Source organism: Engystomops pustulosus, chromosome 9, assembly GCF_040894005.1.
Source record: "Engystomops pustulosus chromosome 9, aEngPut4.maternal, whole genome shotgun sequence".
NCBI lineage: Eukaryota > Metazoa > Chordata > Amphibia > Anura > Leptodactylidae > Engystomops > Engystomops pustulosus.
The window spans coordinates 57,923,872-57,944,343 of record NC_092419.1 but is presented as its reverse complement, the minus strand read 5'-3'; the positions used below and the strand labels follow the sequence as shown (position 1 = coordinate 57,944,343).

The 20,472-nt window shown below is 41.8% G+C and overlaps 1 protein-coding gene across 1 annotated transcript in view; it reads left to right on the top strand.

The window, feature by feature from the left end:
- CCNB3 (cyclin B3) overlaps positions 1-9,828 on the top strand; it is a 30,825-nt gene extending 20,997 nt beyond the window's left edge. Inside the window, exons 9-12 of the mRNA XM_072123886.1 lie at positions 1,675-1,830; positions 5,748-5,897; positions 6,752-6,882; positions 9,582-9,828. Of these exons, the coding sequence (XP_071979987.1) occupies positions 1,675-1,830; positions 5,748-5,897; positions 6,752-6,882; positions 9,582-9,651 (507 nt within the window). The 3' untranslated portion in view covers positions 9,652-9,828. The remainder of the gene's footprint in view (positions 1-1,674; positions 1,831-5,747; positions 5,898-6,751; positions 6,883-9,581) is intronic.
- Positions 9,829-20,472: the final 10,644 nt, after the last annotated feature.

The window sequence follows — 20,472 nt, the reverse complement described above, 5'->3', positions numbered from 1 at the left end:
ATCTGAGAATTTCCTTTGCAAAAACATCAGTCAAATGCAGAAATTGCACCAGTTGCACGTATGTTTAACATCTGCTCGATCTATTCGCATAGAGCACACACAGCTGAAGGCATTTAACACTGCACATACACCGGACTATAAATCTGACAGTTGGAAATCTGCCAGTCTAACACATAGACAACTGCTCAAAATCCTGCCCAATGATAAATCTCCACTTATGTACATTATACAGTTTGTGGCGAAGGTTTATTCAATGTCAAAGTTTCAGTAACTTTTGCAACAATAGAAGAGTAAACGCCAATACAGACACCATTTTCCTCCTCTAGATTGTTCACAAAATAAATTCACCCCACAAAAAAAAACATAAATAACCAAAATGTAGAAAGCATGAAATAACACTTTATTAGATCAGTTAAACTCTACAGGACTCGGCCTCTTTTGGCCTTAAGGACGCGGCCCCATTTTTCAAATCTGCCCTGTCACTATAAGTGGTTATAGCTTTGGAACGCTATCCAGGGGATTTTGAGATTGGTCTCTCGTGACACATTGTACTTCAAATTAGTTTAAAAATTTGGATGAAATGTTTTGTTTAGTTATGGGAAAAAAAAAAAAAAATTTGGCAAAAATTTGGAAAAGTTCTTTATTTTCAACATTATAAGTTTTCTACTTTTGATGCAGATGGTCAAAGCACCCAAATGAATTCATAACTTACATTTCCCAAATGTCTGCTTTATGTTGATGGTTTTTTAAGATTCCACATATTTTACTAGAATGTTATGAGGCTCAGAATTTAGGTATCATTTTTCAAATTTTTTGTAAAATCACCAAAACCCGTATTTGGATGGACCTGCTCAACTTCTAATTGACACTGAGAGGCCTAAATAATAGCGAGACTCATAAATTACCCCATTATGGAAACTACACACCTCAACATATGAAAAACCACTTTTAAGAAGTTTGTTAACCCTTTAGGTGTTTTATAGGGGTTAAAACAAAATTGAGGTGGTCTGCAAATTGTAATATTTTTTGACCATACACTCATTTTGGGTGGAAAATTAAACATTTGTAATGGATAAAATGAAAAAAGGCTCCACAAGTGTGATCCCCAATTCACTTTTATTAACAAAAATACAGCATTTCACAGATATAGGTCCAACCTGTCTGTCAGTCCTGGTGTACACAATTTCAGTTGCCCCTCGACACGACCCTGTAACTTCTGACTTGGTGTCAGCCGCCATCTTGGATTTCTGTGTGGGAACGTGGAGCTGAGATTTTTCTCTCTGCGTTGTGCCTGTAGCCACGCCCCCTGCACAGAGTTCACACTCACTTCCTGCCAGGAGATTGTGAGGAGAGAAGAGGCTGCAAACTACAAATGGATAAGTGATCCGGGGGAAGGGGGAGGCAGGCAGATATCTGTCAGGTGTAGCAGAGCTCACAGTGTAAAAGTCTGTCAGCCTATGTGTACACTCATTCATCTCTGATCTGTTTTGTCTTTCTATGTGTCTCTCCCCCCGGCTTCTGAGTAAATTTTTAAACCTTTACAATTTATCTTTATTGTGTTAACATCACTAGGGGTTTGAAATTTTGGGGAAAAATGGGGAAATCCCCCTACTATTAATTGTTTTGTACATGTTTAGAGTTTTTTTTTTTTTTTTTTCATCCTTTATTTTACAGGAACGGTGTCCACCTTGCTTAGATGATTTCTTATTTATCTGTGATGATGCATACAAGAGAGAGCAACTGTTGGCAATGGAGATGGACATCTTGCAGAAGCTTAATTTTGATATTAACATCCCTGTCCCATATCGCTTTCTTCGTCGTTTTGGAAAGGTGATTATCCTTTTGTTAGAATGGATTGAGATTTCTCTATGCTTTCCTTACCAAAATAAGTAAAAATAATGAACAAAAACTGTTTAACCTAATTTACCCCAAGGTCTCGGAATTAAACCTATAATACTGATCTTGGTATAGCTTACTATTACAGAGATGTTACTTTTCAACTACACTTAAAGGTGTATTCTCGTCTAATTTAATTAACCCTTTCAGGACCTGGCCCTTTTTTGTATTTTCATTTTTTACTCCCCATGATCAAAAATCCATAACTTTTTTATTTTTCCATGTACAAAGCTGTGTGACGGCTTATTTTCTGCGTAACAAATTGCACTTCATAGAGATGGTATTGAATATTCCATGCCGTGTACTAGGAAGCGGGAAAAAAATTCCAAATGCAGTGAAATTGGTAAAAAAACGCATTTGTGCCGTCTTCTTGTGGGCTTGGATCTTACGGATTTCACTGTGCGCCCCAAATGACATGTCTACTTTATTCTTTGGGTCTGTGCGATTACGGGGATACCAAATTTGTATAGGTTTTAATACATTTTAAAAAATTAAAACCTCCTGTACAAAATATTTTTGGGGGATTTTGCCATCTTCTGGCGCTAATAACTTTTTTATACTTTGGTGTACTGAGCTGTGGGTGGTGTCGTTTTTTGCGGATTTTGATGACGTTTACAATGTTATCAATTTTAGGACTGTGCGACCTTGTGATCACTTTTTATAGAATTTTTTTTAATGACAAAAAAGTGCCATTTTCGACTTTGGGCGCGATTTTTCCGTTACGGGATTAAACGCAGTGAAAACCCGTTATCATATTTTGTTCGGGCATTTTTGGACACGGCGATACCTAATGTGTTTATGATTGTTACTGTTTATTTATATTTATATCAGTTCTAGGGAAAGGGGGGTGATTTGAGTTTTTAGGGTTTTTTATTATAAATTTTTTTTTTTTTTAACTTTTTTTTTTATTTTTTTAGTACTTTTCAGACTCCCTAGGGTACTTTAACCCTAGGGTGTCTGCACGATCCTATCATATACTGCCATACTACAGTACTACGGGTGGTGAACGGGTTAATCTGCCATATATAAACACTTCTTCAAAAATGTTCCCCCTGTGAAGATAATTTCTCATAAATATAGTACTATGGTCACAAAGACTGTGCGATCACTCCAGCAGAGGTGGCCGTATCCAAGCACACAAAGAAACAGTTTTTGTACATGAAATGTCCGGGAGTCCTTGTCCCACAGCCGTCTTGCGGTAATGATTGCTGAATCCAGGCAGGGCACAATAGCGCATGTCTGGCCACTGCTGTGTGTGAGTGTGGGGTGGTCGTATCCGAGGAAGCCATCTCGTTTCTAAGGGACAGCATGACAACATTTATGAGAAATTATCTTCATGCAGGAACATTTTTTTTTCAATAGCACCAATTGAAGAAATGTTAGCATATGGCAAATGAATTTAATTAAAGGTTACCTGTCACCAGGAGACCCATTTCTAGCACTCCCCCAGTCCCCACAGAGCATAGTACATACACTGCCTAAGTGTTTTTGTATAAAAAAAAAAATAGGTTATATTGTACCTTTTCATAAGCATCTGCTGTGTGACTAGGCAGTTGCCCACTGGGAGGGGCTGGAAAGGAGCAGTCCCCCCCTCCCACCCTTGGGAAACAGCTACTCCATGTGACCTTTTCAAATAAATAAAAACACCCATCACTTGGCTTAGCTATGCCCCCTGCTCCTTTACAGCCAATCCCGAGTGAGGGAAGTTATTCATATATTTGAAAAGGTCACTTGATTCCCAAGGGTGAGGGGGAAACTGCTCCTTACCAGCCCCTCCTATTGGGCAACTGCCCAGACCCTAGTCACAAAGCAGATGCTAATGAAAGGTACAATATAACATATCTTTTTTTCTGTAAAACCTATTTTTTTTATACAAAAACACTCTGGCAGTGTATGTTCTGTGGGAACTGGGGGAGTGCTAAAAATGGGTCTCCTGGTGACAGGTTCCCTTTAAATGCGAATGGCCTGAAGGGAATACCCACTTTAAGATTCTTTCAACAAAAGTAAGATCTGTTAAAAGTGATATATTACGACTTATTACAAACAAAGGGATTAGATATACTTAGGGCCACGTGTGTGGTCTGGACCTACAGTATTACTATCTATTTACAAATTTTGCATCTCTGCAAACAAGGAGGTCCTTCGACCAATATTGGTAATGATTTTGTTAAAATATAACTTTTATTAATCGTTCATTTAAACCATGGGGAACATTTTCCCAGTGTGTAGAGACAAACAAAGAAATTTTTATTAATAATAGGAATGGTGGGAGAAGATGTTGATTTTTCCTTTTGAGCAAGGAGAGGAATGTGAGGAATTGAGATGCACTACCTTTTTATGTACAAGTTAGGGAGTTGTGAACCCACAGGTAGGTATTGGAGAGTTCTCTCTGTTGCACACAGGTGGGTATTGAAAGGTTCACTGTGCTAATTACACCCTTTTAGGGTAGTTAGGGGCTACACAATGTTGGATTTTATAGCAAGTCTTGACCACATTTGCATTAGGGTGAGTATGGACTGTTAGGAGTGCATGTCCACACTTAAAAGCTACCCCCTCACACTTCGGGGTGTTTAGACCATATAATTCCCTAGGCTGCAGTCACTTGCTGGGTGTGCATAGTGTTATTGTCTTAGCCATGCGTAATGGTCTGCGGTGACCGCAGAATGGTCAGCGCTAAGTATTGGCTTTCTATTTGCAAACACACATAGTTTGCTCCCTTGGATGTTTTTCAATTGTTAATTCACTCACAAATTCACTCACACTCCTATTGCTGCTAATCTTGCTACTATTCATTGCCTCGGTTTTCTGGCATTACTAGCTATCTAATCCATTTCCTTGAACACCATTTAATCTAAAATTGGCACACATTCAAACAGCCCCCCCGACATGTTTCGCCATGAGATGGCGTCTTCAGGATGGCGTCTTCATGGCGAAACATGTCGGGGGCGCTCAAACCACTACATCAAAAATCAGTCAGTTCCTGGTGCAGTTTTTGGCGCAATTCTATGCCAGAAAAGACCTGGCATAGCTTAGGGGGTCATACCTTCTTGAGATATCTGCCATAAGAAAGATGGCAGGGGGTGAGGGTGGATACTGAGTTTGGGGCATCAAGTGGCTGGGGTACATCAGTGCCACAGCCTCTGATGAATATCTTCACAAAGATGTTTTCAATTTTGGTGAAAGGAAATTTTTTTAAAGCCTTTTATCTATTGAATTACATGTTGATTGCAATGTTTGTTGCACACCTAGAATATCTTCTAAAGCAGGGGTCAGGAACCTTTTTTGCTGAGGGAACCATCAACACTATATATTTTGAAATGCAATTCTGTGAGAGCCATACAATATGCACATGCCTTCCAGTAGATAGGTAGCCATGACACACCAGTAGATAGGTAGCCCCAGTACACTGCCCCCACTAAATAGGTAGCAACAGAACATACTGCCAGTAGATAGGTAGCCACATCACATGGCCCCCTGTAACTAGGTAGCCACATCACATGGCCCCCTGTAACTAGGTAGCCACCGCACATGGCCCCCAGTAGATAGGTAGCCCCAGTACATGCCCCCCAGTAGATAAGTAGCCCCAGAACATGCCTCCCAGTACATATGTAGCCACAGCATGTGCACCCAAATAGACAGCTAGCCCTGATCATCACTGTGTGTGTCTTAGACAAATCATTGATTAATAGCAATCGGCAGTGTATGCATCTGAGAGCCAGATGCTGCCATCAGAAGAGCCACATATGGCTCCCGAGCCATAGGTTCCCTACCCCTGTTCTAAAGCCTCTCCCCCCAGTTCTTTTTTTACTATTTTCAATGTGAATCCATAACGTCTGCCTTTTTCCTTTCAGTGTGCTCATGCCAGCATGGAGATTCTTACACTTGCAAGATACATATGCGAGCTTACGCTACAAGAGTATGACTTTGTTCAAGAAAGTGCTTCCAAGATGGCTGCCAGCTGCCTGCTTCTTGCATTGAAAATGAAAGATTTAGGTGGATGGGTGAGTGCTTGTATCTAAGGGCATTACCTAAACTAGCCAATGCACTGCAAATGTAGCAAATTTTCTTACATGCTGGTTTAAGAACTACACCTTTTCTTGCATGCTACCTTAAACCTTTTGCACAGTTTTTTTTTTTTTTTTTTTTGACTGACCAGGCTAGTTAAAATGTAACCAATGTTTTAAAGGATTTTTTTATTTTGGGGGGGGGGGGGGGAGATGAAAGTCCGAGAGATTTGTCCAGGGTTTTTACCATGTTGAGGTCCCCAACCTCAAGCGGGCCTCATCTTAATTAGATTTAAACTATTAGTACCGTCAGCTACGAAAAGTAATTTCCTTTCTAAAATTCCCTCTTTTAATGTGAAATATCAACCATTTACGTATTAAATAATCTCCTACAGAGTCCGACAATATGTGGGATCCATATCTGTTCACCTCTAAAGGGAAGTTGTCTCGCACATATCCGATACTCAAATCCCTTTGTTACTTGCGTTTTATTTATTTATTTTAAGCCGCATGTTTCTTCTATTCTGTTTTCTGTAACAGTCTTGTTACAGCCTTGGACCACAGGAGAAGATGTAGGACTTCTGGAAGAATTGACAGTCTTATGAAATTTATCTAGATAATTATATATTAATACTTGGACAGCATGGTTAACAGTTCAACTAACTTCTAAATATGAAGCCTTGACCAAACATACGAAGGCGTATTTCCTTCCTTTTCTCCCTCTCAATTTTTTGTTTTCCTTGTCTTGTACCACGGTACATTTCCCAGAATATTTTTATTAAGTAAATCACTTATTTTATGGAAATAATCTTATAACTTTCATTTAAAAATATGTAATCTGTTCTCTTTAGACAGCTACACTGCAGCATTACAGTGGATACCAGGCAATGGATTTGCTGCCCCTTGTAAAAAGGTTGAACTTTCTCATCATGTGCCAGCCAAATGAAAAGCTGAAGGCAGTAAGAAGCAAATATTCACACAGGTAAATGCAAGACTGTTGCTGGGACTTCTAGCTTGCAGACCTTTTATAACATTGCTTTAAGAATTTTTGATGTGGAAATAAAATTTAATATACTCTTTTTGGCTGGGAAATCTCCTAAACACAGATACCAAAGTCTTTAACTGACAGTCTTGCCCAGTTTTTAATGTAACAAATATTAATCCAGGTGCTGTGACTGGTAATCTTCCTAGGAGTGATTTGCCTCCGATTTAGTGTGTGTTTGTCTTCTTTTTTGGTTTTCAACAAACAATAACTTAACCTACAATTGTATGTGTTGTTTTATTTGTAAGTGTTGAATTTTACGACAAACTGTGTGGTAAATTGTAACAGTCAGAACAAGAAGTAAATAAAGAAGAGGATGCCCTGGGGAGAGACTATGCAAATGTCTGTAGTCCGGAGCCACTGCTTGATTTAAAAGAGGATACTATTTCTGGGTTGTCCCATAATTTTAGTTTGTTATTCAATCACAGCTGTAGAGCCCCCAGGGAACCTTTTAGGAGTTGTGTATTATACAAAATGTGACAAAGTTGATGCTAGTTCTACAATCTCTGCTTTGGTCATAGGCGTTATGATAAAGCTTGGTCATAGGCGTTATGATAAAGTTTTTTGTGTCGTAAAGTATCTAGCCTTACCAGGCATTTCATCTGAATGATGACTTCTGAAATCATGGGTGTAGATGTTTGAATCAAATGTTTTACTATGCATCTTTTTCCCCAAGTTCCAAAAAGTTTGCAGATGTTTGCACTAACACAGGTCTGTGTTTTTGGTTCAAAGCTTTCGGGGACTTGGTCAGTTTGTCGGGATTAGAGGGCGTCTTAGGGAGATTAAATCCATAATAGGCATCTTAAAAAAGGTTTCCCTCCATTGCTCGCTCACTACACATTTTTGGACCTTAGCCTGTGCCTCACCTTGTACACCTCTTTGAGAATTTATGAGCCCAGCATTTACCTACTGTCGACTGCACCCCTTTAAGCAACTGCGTTTTGATATCTATATATAGCGAGGAAATGGATTGTGCACTCTGTGGAGTTCCTGAAGGACATTTCAGAGACTTACTTGGTCGCAACCCCTAGCCTTCCTCTGCTGTAACTCCTACTGTTAGGCAGCGTTGTGCCATCTCATGAAATAGGTTGCCCACCACTACCTTCCACAAGAGATTATTATATGCTTTCTCCTCCCAGGGTGACTTCACTGTGATATCCGATTCCTTGGAGAGCAGGAAAGGGAGGACATACAACATCCGCACCTCTTTCCATGCTACTATTGTCTCTCAACACTATTGCCTAGTGTGGGCTATTTAGCGTACTTCATGTGCAAGAGTGCAGCTAAGTCATAAGGCATTGCAAGTTCTTTCTATTGCTCTGTTTGGCATGTAATAGACTGGGTTCAAGTCACTGAAAAGTTCTCAAAGGCTTGCAAGGTTATACCCCCTGATGTTGAATGAATCTATGGTAAATTTACCATTTTACAGGTCAAAGACTAATTAGGATAATGGTCAACCCTGACACGTGCTCTGTAATTCGAAAGGGTCAGAGAGAAAGGTGTTTGTATGTCATAGAAGTGTACAGACCTTCCCAGAGATGCCAAATTTCTATAGGACCACCCACTGCCAGTGACATATGATGTCAAAGGCTTTTTCGGCATCTAATACCACCAAACCTGTATGTTCTCTTGGCTGTGGGAAGAACTGTTCTCTATCTAGAAAAGTCAGTACTATTCTGATGTTTGTCACTGCTTCTCTCCCTTTGATAAATCCCACTTGAGCGGTCGTCTATCTGCTATAATTTTGGACAACAATTTGTATCTTTGTTCTATTAGAGATATTGGGTGATAGGACCCTGGATTCCATGGATACTTTCCTCCTTTGGTCAATGGTTTTAATGTATGCTCTTTTAAAATGTATGTGGTTGTTAAAGTAAGGTGTCAAGATGGAAAAATCTTGCTCTTGATGGTCTTAAAGGTCTTATGTGTACCCATCTGGTCTTGGGGCTTTACCATTTTTAAGGCTACTTAAGGCCTTCTCTATTTACACTGCAGTGATGTTAGTGTTTGGTATCTGGCTGAGCTTGGGTCATCTCTGGGAGTTTGATTCCCGCCAGCTATAGTTGTACATCACCGTCACCTCGGCTATTATCAGACTATAAGGTAGCATAATTTCTGGAAGGCAGTGTTTACCTCATTTGCCTTGAAGGGTTGGCGATAAAATTCCTCCCTCCTGTCGAGTCAAAGCTCATGGGTCAGTCATGCCTCATCCCAGACAGTTTTATTTGATGGTGGGGAGTCCTTTAACCCCTTCCTGCACACTGATGTAATTGTATGTCATAGGATGCAGGTAGTTCCCGCACCTTGACGTAGAATGACATCATGGTGGTCGCCCGGGGTCAGAAGCTGAGCTTGGGATCCCGACTATTGCGATCCTGTCTGTTTAAGCCTATAGACCCCGCAGTTAAGTATTGACTAATGAGTTTGTGGGGTTTTTGTGACTCATTAAAAGGTCACACAAAAGTTGCACACTTTGCTGCCTGATGTATCAACCCCTGAATGATCACTATTCAGTACGGGGTTTTTTGTGCTAACTAATTTTTTAATTTTTTTTTTTTTCTACTTTTGTGCAGTAGACACAGTACTTTTTTTTTTTTTTTTTAATCTGCCATCTTGCTTAACCTTGATTTCTGTTGCAGGGTGTTCTTCGAAGTTGCCAAAATCCCACCGTTAGATGTGTTGAAGCTAGAAGAATCGTTTCAGAGTTAATCTTTAATTAAATATGTCTGGTTCAATGATGTGCCAGATTTGTAAATACACTGTAAATGTATGTACTATATATTATGGATACAATAATATCCAGCTGGCTAATAGCCTTTGTGTGTACAGTCTGTTTAAAAACTCTTTATAAATGTTATTAAGGTGAGAAAAATAAATACATAAAAAAATTGTGTGTGTGTGTGTATACTGAAAATATTACAGAAATTTCAATAGTTAGTTTAGTTTACTGTCTCTTAAAACCGAAATGCCCAGAATCCATCATCTGTTTTCATAATAATGAATCCAGAACTCTCTCTTCCTCTTGTGCATAAACTTAGTTAACTCTTAATGCTTTTTAGTGAACAAATTCTATGCAGAAATGCTCTAAGCATACTATACAGACTTCACAGAACTTTGGGGATATTTGGCTTGTGAGTGGGATTTCATGAAGAATCTAAATTGACTTTGAACCTTTCAGAGAAGCTCAGACTAGGTTCACCTGTAACTTTTGAAAAGTGACATAGTAAATACGTTTAGAAAAATACCTCAGTTAATCAATTCTCACCTGTTGATCCAGAGGAAGGCAAAAACCCTGCAAGGCTGATGCCAATTGGCCCTAATAGTAGGGAAAAATTTCTTCCCGACCAACTCAAATGGTGGTCAGAATCACTCCCTGAATGACATGTGACATTCTTATTATGTAAAAGAATATTCAGGCCCCTCTTGAACATCTTTAAATTATCAGGTTCTCAGAGCCCATCTACTGTCTAGCTGTTAGACTGTCTTAGGCTGGTTCCACACTTGCAAGTGTGATGTGATGAACTCCCATGACACTCGCAACACATGCTGCCTGGGTCTCCCAGCCTGAACGCTGCAAACCAGAACTGAACTGAACTGATATGCTCCTGTTTGCAGCGTTCGGGCCGAGAGACCCGGGCAGCATGCGTGGCGAGTTCATTGCATCACACTTACAAGCGTGAATCCGGCCTTACTCTCACCTTTTCTGCGCATCCTTTTGATGTGCGGAACTTGCATTGCACTCTGACCCATTGTAATCGCGCGCACGCGCGTGTTTTTTTTTTGCGCGTTTCAATCTCGGCATGCACTACTTTTGCAAGTCGCGCACGTGTCTATGGAGATGCATCAAAAACACATTGCACTCTGAGACACAAGCAAGTGCAATGTGTTTTTCACGCATCAATTGCCATAGAAAAGATAGAGCTCAGTCCTGAGTCCTTTTCACGCACATTACCCGCGCGTTAAAAACGCATTGAGATTGCATTGAGAATGCACATGAAAAACTGAGACACTGAACAAACTCTGACTTAAAACTGATTGCACTCTGATGCAAAATGTCAGTTTTTCACTGACCAAACCCTGATCGCACCCTGAACTCTGACGTGATCTGCAACGCAAGTGTGGATGGGGCCTAACTCTCATTTAAGCCTCCTCTAAGTGTTTAACCTACAGCTGGTTGATTCTCTTCCATAATTCCACTTTTGCTTGCTTACTAACATCTAAAACTAAAGGATGTGAGAGAGAATGGATGGCATCTGACTATTTAAAAAAAATATACACTCACCGGCCACTTTATTAGGTACACATGTCCAACTGCTCGTTAACACTTAATTTCTAATCAGCCAATCACATGGCGGCAACTCAGTGCATTTAGGCATGTAGACATGGTCAAGACAATCTCCTGCAGTTCAAACCGAGCATCAGTATGGGAAAGAAAGGTGATTTGAGTGCCTTTGAACGTGGCATGGTTGTTGGTGCCAGAAGGGCTGGTCTGAGTATTTCAGAAACTGCTGATCTACTGGGATTTTCACGCACAACCATCTCTGGGGTTTACAGAGAATGGTCCGAAAAAGAAAAAACATCCAGTGAGCGGCAGTTCTATGGGCGGAAATGCCTTGTTGATGCCAGAGGTCAGAGGAGAATGGGCAGACTGGTTCGAGCTGATAGAAAGGCAACAGTGACTCAAATCGCCACCCGTTACAACCAAGGTAGGCAGAAGAGCATCTCTGAACGCACAGTACGTCGAACTTTGAGGCAGCAGAAGACCACACCGGGTGCCACTCCTTTCAGTTAACAGGATACTGAGGCTACAATTTGCACAAGCTCATCGAAATTGGACAGTCGAAGATTGGAAAAATGTTGCCTGGTCTGATGAGTCTCGATTTCTGCTGCGACATTCGGATGGTAGGGTCAGAATTTGGCGTCAACAACATGAAAGCATGGATCCATCCTGCCTTGTATCAACGGTTCAGGCTGGTGGTGGTGGTGTCATGGTGTGGGGAATATTTTCTTGGCACTCTTTGGGCCCCTTGGTACCAATTGAGCATCGTTGCAACGCCACAGCCTACCTGAGTATTGTTGCTGACCATGTCCATCCCTTTATGACCACAATGTACCCAACATCTGGCTACTTTCAGCAGGATAATGCGCCGTGTCATAAAGCTGGAATCATCTCAGACTGGTTTCTTGAACATGACAAGGAGTTCACTGTACTCAAATGGCCTCCACAGTCACCAGATCTCAATCCAATAGAGCATCTTTGGGATGTGGTTGAACGGGAGATTCGCATCGTGGATGTGCAGCCGACAAATCTGCGGCAATTGTGTGATGCCATCATGTCAATATGGACCAAAATCTCTGAGGAATGCTTCCAGCACCTTGTTGAATCTATGCCATGAAGAATTGAGGCAGTTCTGAAGGCAAAAGGGGGTCCAACCCATTACTAGCATGGTGTACCTAATAAAGTGGCCGGTGAGTGTATGTGCTGTTTTTGGAACCATTAGCAATTACGTGCAGGAATGATGCAGGTATTTTTGGGTGGGGCTGTAACGGGTCAGAGGATAAAATGTTATTGTATGCAGATGACATACTGTTTACAGTAGAACAAACAGAGGAATCTATCCTGACTATTATTGATAGAATAGCAGAATTCAGTAAATTCTCTGGGTTAGAAGTAAATTGGAATAAATCTTGTCTTCTTCCAGTGGAGGAATCTGACAGTATTGGCCAAAGGAGATACCATAGAATACCTGGGTATTAAAGTTTCTGCTAATCCGAAGGAATACATTGGAAATAATTAAATGCCACTAATACAGAAGATCCGGAAAAAAATATATGTATGGATTAAATAGCCTATATCACAGCCAGATAGGTTAGCATTGGTTAAAATGATCTTGCTACCCCAATTGCTACATATTATTACAGTTACACCCATATGGATCAGTGGTAAATTTTTTTAAATTATTGAGAGACTTCTGAACGAGTAAATTTGTGGAAGCAAGAGGGTGAGACTTAAATTGGAACACCTTTATAAGCCGAAAGGGAAAAGGAAATATGTATAATAAAGTCAGCTGGAATAACTGAGAGCACATATGATTTTCGTAAATTTATGATTGTATATATTGAAATGGAATCCAGAATTATGCATTGCATGTCTTTTATATGTGAAGTTTAAAATATTCTCTCATATGTCTGTATTTCTGCTTGTTTTTTTTTATGGTTTTCTTAATGTTTGTATGCAAAAAACTTAAATAAAGTTTAATATAAAAAATATGAATTAAAAAAAATATACAATAAACATTTTAAAAAAATATATATGTGCCTTTGACCTGAAGGTTGGGTCAAAGGCTTAGAAGTGGATGTCCTTTGGCCACATCCCACACTGACATTGTGAACAATGCCAAGCAGAAATGGATGATGCATGTCACACTGCTCAAGGCACATTTAAAGAGAACCTTTCACTAGGATTTTCCCCACTATATTACTAGGACCCTCAGCTAGGGTACGAAAGATCCTTTAAGAGTTCATATATATAATTTAATTGATTAGCAATTGACAACAGGCCAGGAAACAAGAATGCAAACTCTTACATTTCTTGTGCTGTATATATTTGTATTGCCAATCTTTAAAACTTTTGTGTTGTGTGACCAAACAATGACCCCGAAGGGTCCCAAGAGGGTTCGGTAGAATTACAAAAAGAAAGAAGAGCAAGGAACTAAGGGCGTGGAGCAGAAGATAAGATTGATAAAGGAAGGGTTTACGCCAAGTACCAGACATAGGTTTCACAACAACCTCCTGTAATCAGGAGATTTTTGGAATTGGATATGGGGTGCCGGATTTTATAAAAATGAGGTTCTCCATGTACATAAAGTCATTCACCTTTGCGACGCTCATTGTCAGTGGTGATGTTTGCTTTCACAGAAGGAGAATGGCAAGATCTTGTAGCAATGCAAAGGAAGCATAACAAGGAGTGCTTATATCTTTGAGTAGACATGTCACAATGGTGGACAAGGAAGAGGGAGGGGGTGGCTCCAGACTAATTGATTCTCCGTAGAATGATGAGATGACTCTTCCCAATTCCTGCCAGAAGAGGGAAAGTAATACACCGGACCAAAACATGTTAAAATGAGCCCTCCAAAACTCCACATCTCCAACATGTGCCTGGAACTTGGTACAAGGTACCCACCAGACTACATACTATTTTTATCCATCTTGCTATAGTGCAGTGATGACGAACCTTTTAGAGACCGAAGTGCCAAACCATAACCAAGGCCCACTTATTTATCACAAAGTGCCAACACAGAAATGTAATTAGTGATTTATGCGTCACAGCTTTCATTCATATCAGCATCCTGAGGACACCAATAAAGCAGAAAATAGGAGAAATTTGGATGATCATTGTAGATTCCCTCAAGGATCCCCTAAACAGGAAGAATTGTCAGGGCTGGAGCCGGAGCTACAATGATAAATCCAGATCTGTCCACACATTCCCACTCCGTCCAGTAGTCCCAGGTAGAGCTGTCATTTTAAAATAGCTCTTATACAGCAAGTCCTGGGCTCTCTGGGACTGCAGAAAGATACCTGGAGTCCTCTCTGGTGATGGCCTGGGTGCCCACAGAAAGGGCTCTGAGTGACGCCTCTGGCACCTGTGCCATAGGTTCGCCACCACTGAGGTAGCGGCTTGTATCCTGCCTCCTGATAGTGGGAACTGATAGTTCCATGGCAAAGATCCTAGTATTTTTGTTCTGGGGAAAAGGAAATATTCAAATCCTCTTCCTATTGACTGAGATAAAGAAGACCTGAGTCATCTGGAATTGACTGCAGATATGTGTTTGTCAGGAACAGTGTGTATCTGAGACTGCTCATGTTACACCACAGGCACTCAAAAGTAGTTTTCCATGACGTCCCCCATGACGGCCCACCTGGAGGATTACCCCTTGACCTCTGCAGGGACAGGAAGAAGAGAGGTTAAATGTCCCTCCCCCTGCATCCCTCGCCAGTGTTCTTCCTGTCCCTACACAGGCAGGGGGAAGAGAGGGTCTCTCTCCTTCTCATCTCCTTAGGGGGGTGGGAGTGGAGGGGGACGCCTTTATGAGGCGCGGTACCTGGTACTAAGATCCTCTCCTCTCCTGGCCTCGATCGATCTCCTTCCTGGCTGACATCTAAATGGGGAGGTATTGGTGTGATCCCTGCGGTCCTGCGTTGATCCACGGCAGCACCACATGTTCCGGCTCCCGATGGTGAGGCGCAGCTGCGTTCCACCGGCCTCCGACGACGACTTCCGGTTTTGTGATGACGACTTCCGGTTTTGCGTTCCACTGGCCGGATGACGACTTCCGGTCCGCGCGCACCGGAAGTGACGCTCGTCATTGGCGTTCGGGAGTCAGGAGCGTGGAGCGGTGAGTTTAAAAGGCAGAGAGTCTACTAGAGACCTTCTCTTGCTTCTGAGATATCCGCAGGTGATTTATTGCAGATCTAAGTGTGTCACAGACAGGTTAGTGAAACACACGATGGCTGATCATTTATCTGTACCACCGCTCCACTTACACCTCTACCTCCTCCCCTGTCCACAGGCAAGCATGGACCCAGTTCCCCTTCCTCAGACATCTGTAAGTAAGGGGGTCTGGAGGGTGGATCGTGGAGGGGGGGCCCTGTATATATATATACATCCCCTATGCTTCCTCTTGTCTTCTTCTCACATGTAGGAGAGAAAAGACAAAGAGAAGAAAGAGGATAAAAAAGAGGAAAAGAAGGAAGACAAGTCAAAGACTAAAACCCTTCCATCTCGTAGATGCAATATGTGTTTTAATAAACTTCCAGAATCCTATAAAAAACCGCTATGCAGAGACTGCCTTGACAGCATAATGCGGGAAGAAAAAGCGTCCTTCATGGACGAGATGAGATCCATGTTCAAATCCGAAGTAAAAAACACAGTTGCATCCCTCTTTTCTGAAGGAATTCCTCCTAAAAGGTTCAAACCCTCTGAACCAAATCCGGAGGAGATGGATTCAGACCCTGACAGGGCTTCCTGTTCCTACCAAGGCGGCGAGGAAGAACAGTTAGATAGCCAAGAACAAAAAAACGACACCAGATTCCTTTTTTCTATGGACAACTTGGACACCTTACTAAGGGCAGTCCGAGAAACACTAAACATTGAAGATCCTGTGGAGATTAAGTCTGTACAGGACGAACTCTTTGGTTGCTTAAGAGCAAAAAAGAAGAGGGTATTCCCAGTTAATAATGTGCTAGAAGACCTTATCCGGGAAGAGTGGAAAGATCCAGAGAAACGGCTATCAGTGACCAGGGATTTCAGGAACAGACTCGTATTCGACGAGGAGAAGTCAAAATACTGGAATTCAGTCCCAAAGGTGGATATCCAGATTACAAAGATGGTTAAGAAGACCGATCTCCCCTTTGAGGATGCGACCCAACTTAAAGACCCCATGGATCGCAAATCTGACAGCGTCTTAAAGAAGACCTGGGAATCGGCAATGCTAAATCTGAAGGCAAATGTCGCAACCACATCCATCGCCAGGACAATGACCTGCTGGCTAAATGGGTTAGAGAACCAAATTATTGGCGGAACCTCGAGAGAGAAGCTTCTGGAGTCTTTGCCACTGCTAAAACTAGCAACTACCTTCATTGCAGATGCATCAGGGGAATGCGTCAGGTTTTCCGCCAAAGAAGGAGCACTCTCTAACGTTGCCCGCAGAGCCCTCTGGCTCAAGCAGTGGTCGGGTGACTTCCATTCTAAATCTAACCTATGTGGCATACCCTTTTCCGGCGAATTCCTATTTGGTCCGGAACTGGACACGATCCTGGAGAAAGCTGCAGATAGGAAAAAAGGCTTTCCAGAACCTAGACAGAAAAGGCATTCCTTTCGTGATTCCCGCGACAAAGTTCCATCCTATCGTGGAAAAGGAAAACAAGGCAGATGGAGCTATACCAAAGGAGGTAGAGGTAGAGGTTACAGTTCCTTCCAGAATACCCAACCCAACCCTGCCAGAAAGCAATGACGCCAGGGTGGGGGGAAGACTAGCTCTTTTCCCCTCTCAGTGGGAGCAAAGCATAAAGAATGCCTGGATTCTACAAGTCATACGCGATGGCTACAAGATTGAATTGAATACCCCTCCCCCTCAAACATTTGTGACAACAAAGACATCTTCTCAACAAATGCTTCTGCTCATGTGGGAAGAGGTTCAATCCCTATTACTCAAAAATGTCATTTCTCCTGTACCTCCCCACCATCAAAGGAAAGGGTTCTACTCCCCCCTCTTCTTAGTTCAGAAACCGAATGGAGCCTACAGGATGATCATAAACTTAAAGAGTCTGAATACCCATATCAAATACAGAAGATTCAAGATGGAGTCCCTAAAATCCACAACACCATTGATCCCCAAAGGGGCAGCTCTTTGCACCATAGACTTAAAAGACGCGTATTACCACGTCCCAATCCATCCCATCTCTCAAAAATTCCTGAGATTTGCCATCCGGTCCCCGGAAAACCAGGTAAGACACTTCCAATTCAGAGCTCTACCATTCGGGATCTCCTCAGCTCCCAGACTATTCACAAAAATTATGGCAGAGGTGGTAGCAGTTCTGAGACAAAGAAACATACTACTGATTCCTTACTTGGACGATCTCCTCCTAGTCTCAGGCTCAGAAGAAACCTTGTTATCCCAGAGAGACATGACATTGGCAATCCTAAAAAGCCTAGGTTGGATTATAAATTTCGAAAAATCAAACCTCCAGCCAAGTACCAAGCAAAAATTTCTGGGAATATTGTTGGATTCAGTACATCAACACTCAATTCTCCCAGAAGAGAAGATCAAAAATCTCACCCTACAGGTATCTCTGTTCCAAACCAAACAGAAGTGCTCAATCCGGGAAGCTATGAAACTCCTGGGCCTTCTCACATCCTGTATAGCTGCTGTCCCCTGGGCTCAAAGTCAAACAAGAGATCTTCAGATTTGGATTCTCTCGTCCTGGGACAAAAATCTAAACCACCTGGAAAGAAAAACCAACATTCCCTTATGGGTAAAAAGTTCACTAAATTGGTGGAAGACAGTGGAAAACCTCTCCAAGGGCCTAAAATGGAACAATTGGCCAGTAACATCAATCCTAACAGATGCAAGCAAGACAGGTTGGGGAGCGAAACTTCCGGGGAAACTGATTCAAGGTCAGTGGTCCCAGTCAGAGATAAGCAGATCATCAAATTACAAAGAACTGAAGGCAGTCTGGGAAACCCTGAAGGCCTGCTCGGATCAAGTACAAGGAAAAAACCTAAAAATATTATCGGACAACACGACCACAGTCGCCTATCTCAGACGCCAGGGGGGCACACAATCAGCATCTCTCCAAAAAATATCAAGGAAGATCTTTCTCTGGGCAGAAGAAAATGTCCTGTCTCTGACGGCAACCCATCTAAAGGGGTCAGAAAACAAAGAGGCAGATTTCCTAAGCCGATACACTCTGGATCCCCACGAGTGGTGCCTAAACAAGGAAATCTTCTTCCAGTTAACCCAGAAATGGGGAGTACCGCAAATAGATCTATTTGCCACCAGAGAAAACAAAAAAGCAGACCATTACTTCTCCCTACAGAAGAATACCCCAGACTATCTTCTAGACGCCTTCTGCCACAGTTGGCACTCAAGACTGGCCTATGCCTTCCCTCCACTTCCTCTGATCTCAAGAACAGTACAAAAAATAAGACAAGAAGATCTCAGAATCATCCTGATAGTACCCTTCTGGCCAAAAAGAAGTTGGTTTCCAGCACTGAAGAACTTGGCCCTGGAAGAACCAGTTATTCTCCCTCTAAGGAAGGATCTCCTATACCAGGGGTCCGTTCATCATCCAAATCCAGAATCACTCCATCTATCAGCCTGGATCCTGAGAAACAAATGCTGAAAGCTAAAGGTCTCTCAGAAGAAGTCATTGCAACATTACAGGCAAATAGGAAGCCAGTTACTTCAGCAATCTACCACAAAATTTGGAAAAGATTTGTATCCTTTTGCCATCCTGAAATTCCTAATCTGTCTTCTCCTAACATACAGCAGATATTGGAGTTTCTTCAAGCAGGACTGACCAAAGGCCTAAGGACCAGCACACTAAAGGTCCAAGTCTCAGCCCTCAGCGTTTTCTTTGACGTCTCTCTGGCTGACCATAGGTGGGTAAGACGATTCCTTAGAGCATCCTCTAGACTAAGTCCTAAATGTCCTGTCAGGACTCCTCCCTGGGACTTATCAATAGTCCTGAATGGCCTTATACAGGGGCCCTTCGAGCCTCTAGAGGACGCTAACATAAAAAATATCACCCTTAAAACTGCCTTTCTTGTTGCTATAACAACCGCTAGAAGGTTAGGAGAAATCCAGGCACTCTCCATTAACGAACCTTACCTAAAAATTACGGATGATAGAATATCCCTGATGCTTGATCCAAATTTCCTGCCCAAAGTAACTACAGATTTCCATCGTAGCCAGGAAATTATTCTCCCCTCCTTTTGCCAAAAACCTCGGGAGAAGCTAAATGGCATACTTTAGACGTAAGAAGAATAGTGTTACACTATCTCGAAACAACTAATAACTGGCGGAAAGACTCAAACTTGTTTCTTCAGTTCCAGGGCAAGAACAGAGGAAGAAAAGCATCAAAGATCACCATCGCCCGCTGGATTAGACAGACTATCCGGTTATCTGGTTTTTTCATTGTATGTGGAGTAACATGCTAATAAAACCTCTTGCATCCTTCCTTGGTGTGATTATTTGGTAGAACACTGGCGAGGGATGCAGGGGGAGGGACATTTAACCTCTCTTCTTCCTGTCCCTGCAGAGGTCAAGGGGTAATCCTCCAGGTGGGCCGTCATGGTGGACTAGATGGAAAACGAATTACCGGTGAGTCTAATTCTCGCTTTCTCTTTGTTGTATTATGTACAACAAAGTAATGCCTCAGATGGATGGTTCTCCATACTTCCATGGGTTGGGTGTCTTTCCGGTCTGCATGTTCTTGGACTGTTAGCCAGTTCGAACCTTTGATAAAATGCTCTGCTCTTAACATACCTACCCCACTCCACTGCTTTAAATCAAGTCCTCACAGCCCAGAGTCTCAGCAGTTTACTCACCGAAACAAAACCATGTTGCAAGGCATTTAGTGAGCGAAAGAAAGCTGTAGGTAAATAGATATGGATGGCCTGAAATAAATATTACTGGAAGGATTTTAATTTTGAAAATGGCACATTTACCAAACAAAGAGAAAATGCCTTTGGACCATTAGAAGCAGTCCCATTTTGGAGTAATGGGAAAATACAGATTGTATAGCTTGGACAAGTTTGACAATAGGATAATTCCCAAGTATTTAATACTCACGGTGGTCCATTTAAAGCTGTAGGAGGCATTGTTCGTCTCTCAGAGAGTATTCGGCAGAAATATATTTAAGGCCTCAGACTTGGACCAATTGATACGCAAAATGGACAATTGAGAGAATAGATGCATTTCTTGCATCAAGATAAAGAAATCTGTGGGTTAGAAATGGAAAAAAAGC